The 12,027-nt window shown below is 38.3% G+C and overlaps 1 protein-coding gene across 1 annotated transcript; it reads left to right on the top strand.

Moving 5' to 3' along the window:
• Positions 1-6,696: 6,696 nt before the first annotated feature.
• On the top strand, positions 6,697-9,304 carry cxcr3.1 (chemokine (C-X-C motif) receptor 3, tandem duplicate 1). Its single transcript, XM_046400423.1, has 3 exons — positions 6,697-6,841; positions 7,774-8,175; positions 8,267-9,304. The coding sequence occupies exons 2-3, from the start codon at positions 7,783-7,785 to the stop codon at positions 8,999-9,001; spliced, it is 1,128 nt and encodes a 375-aa protein (XP_046256379.1). The 5' UTR covers positions 6,697-6,841; positions 7,774-7,782; the 3' UTR covers positions 9,002-9,304.
• The last annotated feature ends 2,723 nt before the right edge of the window (positions 9,305-12,027 follow it).

Genomic DNA, 12,027 nt, shown 5'->3' with positions numbered 1-12,027 from the left:
ATAGTGCACCACTGATCAGTGGCTGCATAAAATACTCAGACTTAGAAATGTCATGACCATATTTGATCAAAGCTAGCATGTGGGAATAGTTTTTTGTCCTTTGAGGTTTCACTTCTTCAAGTGACACGTTTTGATGGTTTAACAGATTTAAAAGAGAACCCAAACTTAGGGGCTCATTCGTAACAAGTCATGTCAAAACCAGACTTTTACTTTATCTCACTTAATTCGAATACTTAAGAAAGCTTTTCAAGACTAAAGCACCACTTTCATTATTTCATATTTTGTAATTTTGTAGTGATGTATGCATACTCTGGGTTATAAATGTTGCCCAGTGACACAGAGACACTTTAAGAGGTGGTGATGAAAAAATAAAGACCCTTTTCCTGTCTAACTCACAACCAGGATGAGGAAGATCAGTGACAGTTGGTGTTGTTTACTTTTAAAGTCAATGAAGACAAAAATCTTAGAAGCAGCCTCAGATCTGCTTTGCATTCAACCAAAGCGTATTTGGCCTTATTCGTGTGCACATCAAAATAAAACAAAACCATTCAGTCGCTATAAAACCACAATGAGGCTATTGATCAGAATTTCAATAGTTTATATATGCTTTCAAAATTTTTTTTGGAGTGATGTTTAAATTTGCAAGTCTAACACAGTTTATTTCACAGCTCAACCACACACTAAAACACCAGACATGCATTCAGTTTCCATTTGATGTAAAATTATTGGTCTATTTGACATTTCATTTTCCCGTAATGTTTCTTGTCTGGTTGTGGGCTGAATGATGATTTGACTTTCATGGCCAGATGCTTGCATTTCCATCATCATCTTTCACCACAAGTACTGCACAGAGGCTGCACAACTGAAGACGGAAGAAAAGGTGTGATAAAAACAGGAACACTGTCAACCTTTGCACTGGGGATGGGTGAGGGGAAAGACAGAGACTTCAAACCTCATGCTGTCGCAGGTGTCATGTTTGCATGACACTATGCATGTGAGCAACACCAAGAATAAAAAGTTGTGATAAAATCTTGAGGTTTTTGGAGAAGGCAAGTGCTAATCTATGAGATGGTTGGAGATCGTTCATGAAAAGATTTACACAGATATGAGATATATAAATAGTATCAGGGGTTTTGATAAGGTTTCAAAAATGCACAGTGAAGTTGTTTTTACATTTAATGCCCATTGACAAAATGTGTACTATAATATGTGACATGTAAAAAGTGTTGAGTGCATCTCTGACAGGCATAACAGATGCAGTCCTGTTCTTAACTGTTTTTGTTGGTGCTTTGCAGCATATTTTGACCTCTTTCTGGCACCTGCTGATCAGTATAACAGTGTATCACCACCACCACCACCACCACCACCATGCATCATACAGAGTGAAAATTGTGCCGTAGGGCTACCAGAAGCCAAAATCTCTACAGGGTTATTTCCAGAAAGCTGATTAACCAACAGGAAGAAGGTCAAATTGAATAGTACATAAAAGTAAAGTCATCTCTGTACTAATATCACAAGAACAAAACTCAGACTTTCCCTTCCTGTAAATGCATGCATGTCAGATAATAAGATAATAAAGATGAATATGTTTAGCCATTTCACTGCCCTTTTTGCAAAAATGAACAAACAGAAAAAAATTAGTATATAATTTTTTTTATATTTTTTATATTTTCTGTTGTTTCTGTCTTTTTTTTTTCAAAATGAAATGAGCTGTCAATGTTGCATTTAAGTACTTTAATCTCTTTTCTTTAATCTCTCTTTTCTACAAATATTCTGGCTTAGTAAATAGTTCTAAAAAGTCCACAAAATTCTTAAGGTTTACTTTCATGAGTAATAACAAATTTATTGGTCTTGGTTTTAATTGCGTCGTTTATGACCGTCCCTATACTCAATAATTGCTCATCTGCAACCACATTGATCAACAACAACAAATCTGGGGGCTAAAAACATTATCTAATCTAAATGCACAGTCCAGAAATGTAATTAATGATATCAACATCTGCACTGAATATTACACATTAAAAATTCCATTACTTTTAATAATCTGCATATCAGTGAAACTGATACTTAAAAGGGCAGACCATAAATACCAACATCAGTTGAAATAGCCTGATGAGCATTTCTGAAAAACAAAGGTGTTGGGAAAAAACCAAAAGGTCTCATACACCAGAAAGTAAAACCCTGCACACTGTTTGTATCCCACATTAAAATATAACAGAAATAGATATATAAAGAGTCATTATTGTTCATTAAAATGCAGAATTAAATTCCAGTCAGTTCAAATCTTTAGAGACCTTAACAGACAGATAAAAATAGTTTGGCTAAACAAGAATGATTAAAAGTATGCAATTATGCAAGCATGCAAATTATAATCACAATTCTCCTTTAAGAGACTTTCGTTTTCTGCACTGTGTCAGGCAAACACAAAACAAAGTCTGCGTGCCCCTAACAGCAGCACATCAGTATATTAGCATAGTACATTAGAGAGGCTTATGGAGCACTGCATGAGCAAACTAAAGTTGAAGCAAACCCTTGCTTCGTGGATGACCAACACTGGAAAACTCATGTCTGCTTTGTATCTGAAAAAGGTATTGAACTTGACTCTGCAAAGATAAACATCCTTAAAACTCTTAAAACTTGTCCGAAACCAAAATACCAAGCCTATTTGTATGGAAGCCCGTTCATTATTGTTACTGAGAGTAATCCATCTTCACCTCTGCTATGCTTGACTCTACTACTACTCTATGGAAAGGATGGAAAGGATAAAATAATTTGTGCAAAAACACCTGTATGAGCCTAAACATTCAAAACTGACAGAGAACACAGTCAAAGCCATTGGTCAGAAACACCTTGTCCATCGCATAGGTGACGATGAACCTGCAGGAACACTTCCTGGCACCGCCATAGTCATCTCACTTGCTTTGCATCACCCAAAAGCTATACCAGTAAGCTTCGAAGATGAAGACCAGCTTGGTGGTTTGTTGGTTGGCGGTCATTCCCCAAGTCACAGCTGTAGAGCTGATGTAAAAACAAACAACTGATATTGAAAGAGTCATCAACCAGATGGAGTGTGGAGAAAACCACCCACCATTGGTGAGGAAGGAACTTCCTGAGCTCTACCTGCAGTTAAGGGAATGGAACTGGCTGGAAGTATTGGATGACATATTGTATCGCATAGACATCTTACTAGATTGTATGGCGGAAGACCTGAGACCGTCGATCTTGATTAGCCTGCATGTTGACATTGGCCAAATAGGTCTTGAGCATACTTTAGACCTTGTAGGAACTTGGTTCTATTGGTCCCAAATGTCAGCTAACGTGGAAAACAAAATCGGAACTTGTAACTGCTGCATATGTCATAAATCCTTACCTGAGAAAACCGCACTTCTTGTTAATATTATAGCTACAGGACCACCTGAGCTGCATATATACAGGAGAACCTGCCTAAAACAACAACAACAACAAAAAAAACACACAAAAAAACCAACAAAAAACAGATCATACATCAAGACATTCTGATCATCAAGTAATGTTTTACAAAGTATGCAGTGGCCATGCATACCCAGAACCAAAAGTCTTAAGCGTTTTCGGGATCACTTCCTCATCCATTGTGACCATATGCATGACGCAGAGAGAAGGACCCAAAAGCATGGCTCTGGATCAGGACTTGAGAAGCACTCATAGTCTATAATGAGGCAGCAACATGTTGGTACATGGTAAGGCAGTCAGAAAAGGCAAACAAATCCAAAGAGATAGGTGAGGACACAAAACAATGCAAGAGTCCACAAAACAAGTAGACAAAACATGCAGGATGCTGGAACATATGATGGAGAACACAGCTAGAGATTAGGGCACAGGTGAGACTAATCAGGGCAAACAATCACATTGGTGGCAGGAAGTGTAAAGCACAAACAGCACAACTTGACAATACCACACTAAAACCGGAAACAGAGCACACCATTCAGTGTGGCTGGAAGGTGTGACAATCCTTGAGAGGCTTCACAACATTCAAGGTTGTGAATCTTGAATGATTAAAACGCTGTGTGAATACAATGGTTCTCAGAAAACAAGGACTACTCCTTGTCAACCCAACTGAAGGTTTCAACTAAACTTATTTAACATGGTGGGAATGATTATGTAAAGCCATTAGTACATGTTTATAACTGTTTTACCCCATTTTACCCCTTATGAGTTAACGTTTGGGCTGGAGAAGGTCCAGAAAAAACTCTCCACTTTCTTTTGCTACCATGTGGTTTCCTTCCTATGACACCAGTTGGAGATTGAATTAACACTACAAAGATGGTTAGACAGCCCAGAGCTCAACGACACCCTGAAAGAAACAGCTTAGATGATGCTGATGAGAACGTATCTCAATCTGACCCTGAGGAATGTCATCATTATCTTTGGCTACATCTCTTCCAGATGTAGCCAAAGATAAGCAGTCTCCAGTGGAGACTTATGGTTTAGCCTTACCAGAAACCAAAGTGGAGAGCGCAAGCTACCATCATGGAAAGCGTAAATCATCTGTTGAATAACGAAAAATTCGTTATCTCAACACCTACCTGAAGAAAATCTGAATGATGTCCATTCTACTAGTCTAGAGTTTTAGTCCCTAATCTAGAAATGAATGAGAACCTTGCTCTGACAGATAAAACTGAAACAGAAATTGAAAGAGACAAAACGTGTTGAAAGAGACAGAAAGGCCACTAAATGACATACTTACCCTGAGCTAGTAAATCCCTTAGTTAAGATAGTCATGTCACTATTTCAGAATTTGAGTGAAGTGGTTACGGACTCACTTGCAAATTCAGGTTACCCAGAGCAACATAGAACTGAGTTCAGTAAGTTCAATAAATAGATGTAAATGGTTCATTAAAATGCAGAAATAATTTCATAATAAATCACAAATGTTTAAAATGCATCCATTCAATAAATTAAGAGTAAGAGGTTGTATGAATGTTTGGGTTATAACTTAACAAGACTGATTAAATGTATGCCTATAAGAAATTGTTGTGACACTGCCCCTGGAACTGAGAAAACAGAGACCTTTCAGATTGTAATTTGTTTCATAACTGTCACTGTTATGATTTAAGATCCATAATGTTGCACCTGTTTCTGATTTGGAAATGATGACATTGCTCTCTTACGGCTCTTCTTTCTCAGGAATTGGAAGCAGACTGGACTGTCTTCTCAGCTGCTCGCGAACTTCTACAGGGTCACAATTGAAAGCATCTTGTGTCTCAGTGTGACTGTGCGGTATGGCAGTTACACAGGACAGGAAGGACTTAGCCCGGGTGGTGAGGACAGCACAGAGAATTGTGGGCTGCCGTCTACTAGATCTGGACTCAGTTTACGCTGCCCGAGTCCAGAGAAAGGCCAGACGCATTGCCACAGATCCCACCCACCCGGCAACTGTTTGTACCTCTTCCATCATGAAAGCGGTACAGGAACATCAAAACAAGGACAAACAAACTCAGGGACAGCTTCTTCCCCAGAGCTGTAAAACCAATAAAAGCCCCCTGCAGTGAAACACTCACACCCCATCCCCCTACAGGAACTTTACACATGCACCTCCCCCCTCTAGCCACATACACACACCTTCTCTCACATACCCTACCATAGACTGGCACTAAGTGCACTTTATCAACCTTTATCTACCACTTTATCTATCTATCCTTTATATTTTTCTTCAGTGTTTTTTTAAGTATTTGTGCTATTTATTACGTGTGCCTTTAAGCTGAGAATCTACAAAATTTCGTTATGCTCGCATAATGACAATAAAGACTCTTGATTCTTGATTCTTATCTGTGAAAGGAGGAGACAAGAGTGAACTCAGGAAAATAACTGAACCACAATAGCCACAAACCATTAGTAAGATAAGTAAGATAAAATAATTTATTTTTCATGTACTGGTCTAATATATGCTATATATACAGTATGAAAGTGTTGGGACAGCTGACCATTAATCCAACATGGACTTTAATGACATCGTATTCTAAATGCACAGACAGCTGTGCAGCTATAACAGCTTCCACTCCTCTGGAAGACTTTCCACAAGATTGTGTGTTTTGTGTTTCTGTGGGAATTTTTGCCCATTCTTGCAGTAGCGCATTTGTGAGGTCATTTGTCTATATAGTATAGCAGTCTGCTTAAACTAAATGAACAATCCAGTCGCACAGCATTGTCTGAACTAAACTACCTTGAGCCTAGTAAAGCAGATGAAAGCGAATTCTACCTTTTGTGTATTTTGTTTGTGTTTTGTCCATAATCAGTAAAGTGCTAACTTGTTGTATATAAAGCATATTGTCTCTAGTGTCATTAAGCTGATGCCTGATAAACACTGAAACTCATGAAGGTAATAAGTGTTCTCAAATTCAGTCAGTGTAAATTCAAATGAGTATTATTCATAAGTTTCTTGGAAAAGTCCAGCCTACACACTCACAATAACATCTTTTCTTTCTATTGATGTAAAACCACTTAAAAAAACCACCATAAGGCAAGAGGGCAGCATAGAGAATCAGGGTTAGTTAAACAAATTCAAATTAAAAAGGAATTCATGCAGATCTGCTTGTTCAATGTTTCAATTAAGGAAATAAAATTACAATTTTTCAACCCTGATTATGAAAGTTTTGAAGTTTTGGTCGTACATTTCCCCCAACAATACTGCATGATTGTATGCTGCACCTCTTTTTTTTTCTTCTTCGTCTCGTCACTTGCTTCCTCTTCTGTGTTATGTGGTTATTGGCAACATTAAGTCTCTTGATCACCAGGTAGAACACGTTGTTGAGCCTGCTCTCTAAGGACAAGACAGTATCAGTATAAGACAGAGGATTACAATTTGGTAAGTTACCTCAAACCTCAATTCTTAGATGATGCATTTATTATTCTTCAAAAAGAAGATTTAATTAACATGCATTTATCAAGCTTTATTACTTACATTCACATGTGAATGACACATGGCATAATGCACTTAATGTTCTTCTATATCCCTGTTTGTCTGTGTTGTGTGTGTTACCTTTACTTTATTAACTAATTAGTGATGAACTCAAATTGAATTTTGATACAGCACATTTGCTACATTATTAATATCTTTGTTCGGTTCTTTCGCTGTTCATCCTCGATGTTCTCATCACGTTCGGTTTTGTAGCTCAGTGCCATTTAGGAGAGATTTGTAGCATTTTATGAAGGATCAAGCAATGAGAAGCTGCAGTCAACTTTGTGTGGGAGTTAAAAAATTGGACTTTTGAATCATTTATTGCGACCAAATGATAATTTATTGTTACACCAAAGACAAGAAAAAGTATGGTTATATGTCACCATTAGTCTTAATGTGTAACAAGAGTAGATAAAAGAGGTCTGCTTTCAACTTCACAGTATTTCAAAGGTCATGTCCTCAGAAGGCAGAAAGCAATGAATGCACACTTTTGTCACAAACGGTTAGATTTGCTGTAATTCACAAATTTTTACGGTCTTCCAGAAAGTTACTGCACAGATAAAACTTTTTTTCGCAATACTGCTGTGAGAGTTCTCTAAATAGTCCTAAAGAACAATAATAAAACAATATTTAGCTAATGGTAATTTTTGAATAGTCTTCTCTACTATATTGAACAGATTGTTTCTGATCTACGAAAGATGCTTTACGTAGGCCTAGATAGATTCAGTGGGTTCAGTTGTTAACAGCATAGCGACATAGCACCTCCATGTGGTTGAAACAGATGGCACAGATCGAATGCTCATTAATGTGAAGATTTCCCTCTTTCTCTTCTCGTTCAGATTTCACTGATGGGATCCAGTAGCGTGATTACACTGAGCGGAGATCTTCTTGAAGGCTATGATGAATTATATGACAACTACTCTTCATTTTACAACTCATCTTATGACTACTGTTGCGCTGGGGGTGACGTATGCGACCTGAACGAGAACATGCATTTTGGGGCGGTGTTCATCCCAGTTCTGTACTCGGTGGTGTTTTTTGTTGGTGTCCTGGGGAATGGAGTGCTCCTTGGAGTTCTGTTTCAGTGCAGGAAGACCTGGAGTGTGACAGACACCTTCATCCTCCACCTGGCTTTGGCAGATATCCTGCTGCTGCTGACGCTGCCCTTTTGGACTGCACAGGCAGTTCAAGGATGGACCTTTGGCACGCCTTTCTGCAAGATCATTGGAGCTGTTACCACGGTAAGAAGTGTGCAGTGGGAAAGATGCACTAAGCATCAAAGTGCATGATAGTAAATGTGCTTCTCATTTCTCTTTGGCTGATTTATTTCAGATTAACTTCTACTGTGGGATCTTTCTCCTGGCCTGCATCAGCCTGGACCGCTACATGTCCATCGTCCACGCTACCCAGATGTACTCTCGCAGGAAGCCCTGGATGGTGCAGGTCAGCTGCTTGGCAGTGTGGCTCTTCTCCATGCTCCTCTCCACCCCTGACTGGATCTTTTTGGAGGCTAAGGAGGATGACAGGCGACTCATAACGGAGTGCGTCCGCAACTACTTAATGTTCGCCTCTCAGTCACTACATGATTGGCGGCTGGCTTCACGGGTCCTCTACCACACGGTGGGCTTTCTGCTGCCTTCAGCTGTCCTGATCTTCTGCTACTCCTGCATTCTGTGGCAGCTGCGATGCGGCTCCCATAGCCTCCAAAAGCAGAAAGCTTTCAAGGTAATCATGGCCGTGGTGGTCGTATTCTTCCTCTGCTGGACACCACATAACATCACACTCATGGTGGACACACTTTATTCTGAAAGCAGCAGGGAGACCTGTGGGGCCAGAAAGTCTCTGGAGAAAGCCATTATAATCACCACCTGCCTGGGCTACGTCCACTGCAGCCTCAATCCCATCCTGTATGCTTTTGTGGGTGTGAAGTTTCGGCGTCAGCTCTGGCAGATCCTCAGATCTCTGGGCTGCAAGCTGAAGATAAGTGCCAAACTCCAGGCTGCCAGCAGTAGGAGAAGCTCCATTTGGTCCGAGTCTGCTGACACGTCCAAATCCATTGCAATCTGAGAGGGAGATACAAACCTGAAGAAGCTTTTGAACCAACTTAAAACTGACATGAAGACAGCAACGTGTGCAGCTAACCATAGTGTATTTCTGTAGTTCCTGTATTATATAACCTGAAGCAGTTTTCTTTTATGTTCCTTCCTTAGTTTCATAGTGCATTAGTAGTTGAACACTGTTATACTATTTCTTATACAAACTTTTAAGTGGCGTTTATGTTACAATATTGCATTATGTTTATTTTTGTATATGGAATGTTCAAATGTGTGATTAAATTTGTTTTGTTTTTTTTTTTTAACCATAAACCAGTGTGTTTTTAGCTTTATTCTACATTACAACATTACAGCTGACTCTTCACCTTTTCTTTTCTACTTTTTACACAACGTCCTCACGTGTTACAGGCATATCTGGTAGTATAGAGAAAGCTGAAAACTGAAAACAAACAGTTAGATTAACAAATAAAATATCAAATATTGTGATAGTTTTTAAATACTTAGAAAAGTTTACTACTACTCCACAGTAATCTGAGTGGAAGGATACCAAAATAGTGATCAGGTCTTTTCCTGTTTACCACTGCCTTTGTTCTGCTTATTGCACATTTTTGTGTTATTGAATGTTGCATTTTTTTTGTAATGCAGCTTTGTAACTTTGAGGTTAACTTCCTACTTTTTTCTGCGGTGATGAAGGCTGACAATGTGGTGAACTGGTCGCTGTAGGTTCAGTGAAGCAGCTGGTTCAGTGGTAGGTCGAAGAGTTTGGATGCTGCAGCTTTAAAAGTCATTACAGTCAAAAAGTTAACACTACCAAAAACAAACAAACAAACAAACAAAAAAACCCAGAGAGCCTACAAAATAATTTGTAGGTATTGTTGTAGCCTTTATTTCTTTCTTGTTTTCTTTCTTTCAGTTTAGCTTTCAGTACTGAGGGGAATTTGTTAAAGGGCAACGCCCGAAAAGTTCATGTTGTAAAAAAAAAACATGACCAAAAAACATGTTGCAATGTTTTACAGACTAGAGGGCGCCTTCAGGACGAAAGGGGGCTGCTGATTTTGTCTTGAGAAGCCGCACTGATGTGGTTACTAATCATTTCTTCTCTATAGAAAGAAAAACTAACCGCCAGCTTTCAAGGGGGAATAATTTTACATCTACAGAAACACGCCCGTTCGGTTGTGAATATATGTGTTAGAGGCACTTAATATCAGCATCTCACCACACACCATCACCTTCAGATATTTTATTTTCACAGCTTTTGTCACTTCATTCTTGGGAACAGTGACCGGATGCCTGCTGCTGTGAGGTTTTGTATTCCGCTGCTGCTGCTTGTGGATTGTTTATTTTGGATGAATACACATCAGCTTGTATCAAGGTTACCAAATGCCCACATACGGTAATTTTCACATTTTTATTCCAATATGGCTATTGCTTTTGACAAGCCTTGATACTAAACATCCTCCCGTACTTTCGCTTTACTACTTAAATAAACTGACTGTACTTGAACTGAACTGGCTGACTAAAATGACTAATGCTAAAAGGACTGGCTTCAGCTTCAGGGAACGTTATGTGCCCGGTGTTAGATTTCAGGCCTCCTCCGTCATTGTCTGCAAGCACTCTTGAGCAGAGCGGATGATGTAAACCTGTTGTGTGGTATATGCTGGAGGAGATATCATCTGTGTGCCTTTAGCAGGAATTCATAAAACAAACAAAATTTTTTGGCCTGTCAAATTTATCTTAAATAACAGAATAAAAAATTACTTAAGTATGTTTAACCATATCTAAACAGTATCTTGTACTTTTTTATACTTCACTATATTTATTTGTTAGCTTTAGTTACTTTGGATTAGATTTTTATTGATATATGATGTTTTGTCATAAATTAAGCTGCCCAACTATACAGCTGAAATGTGACATTGATTAGCTGACAGAAAATTAAATGGAGACTATTTTTGATATTTGTTCCAGTCATTTCTCATTTGAAAACATTTCAATTATTTATTTTTAATAATGTACAGGTTTGCACTGTTGGTTTGACAAAAAATTGGCAGTCTTGTAAAAAAGAAAAAAAAATGTATTCAAAATGAGCTCCACCTCAGCCAACCACAACAATAAAATTCACCTTTTACATTAATGCACATGCATCTGCTGATGTAATGCAGAATAATTCAGCAGTCACAAGGGATGTTTCTCTGCAATGAGTCAACATGTTTGTCATCTGTTTCCCAATGTCATCTCTTGCACAAATTAACATATTGCCATTATATTTAGTGTTAGTGCCATTTAGGAGAACTTCATGATAGCCAAGAGTTGATAATCAAAATTTTTCTAAATTTAAACTAAAAATATATTCAAGAAGGATACAATTTCACAACTGAAGAGGAGAAGACATGAATTTAGGCTAATTTGTTATTTAAAGGCTTTGGTTTTTTTTGTTAAGTGTGAACTAATATCTCTATCAGGGAGTTGCTTGTTTTTCTTGTCAAAGCTAACAGCAGCTAATGTATTTTACTTATATGCTCCTCATAAAGCTTGGATTGAAGGTATATTGCTATTAAATCATTAAATCCTGGTTTAAAGGTATGTAGCACATTCTAAAATGTTCTGTGCTCTGATGATGTAGATGAGTGATTAAACATGAGAATAATGGAAGCTGCAAACCGACGTGGTGGTTTCAGTGGAAATATCTTCGACTTTTTTTCACAGGAAATAGAAACAAAGTGACAAAAAAGCAGCCACACATCCGCCTTAGCCTGGCGTCAGCAGCAAAGTGACAAGAGCTGTGAAAAGAGCACGGAGACGTGTTGTGCACATACTTGTGGGACTTTTCCAGACAGACAATTTATGCATGTGATTAACCACAACGTGCAACCACCTCTAACACATCTTATTCATAATTTACATGTAAGGTTTTCACTACACCAGAATTTTAAACTCTGATACAGATAAAAAAAAAATCCCAAACAAAACAGATACTCGAAACTTACATAGGAAGTCTGGCAAAAATGAAAAAAAAAAAGAGAAAAATACTAGACATACAAA

Source organism: Scatophagus argus, chromosome 9 (genome assembly GCF_020382885.2).
Source record: "Scatophagus argus isolate fScaArg1 chromosome 9, fScaArg1.pri, whole genome shotgun sequence".
In the NCBI taxonomy this organism is placed as follows: domain Eukaryota; kingdom Metazoa; phylum Chordata; class Actinopteri; family Scatophagidae; genus Scatophagus; species Scatophagus argus.
Note: the sequence above shows the minus strand (reverse complement) of the source record. Positions and strands in the feature narration are given on the sequence as shown.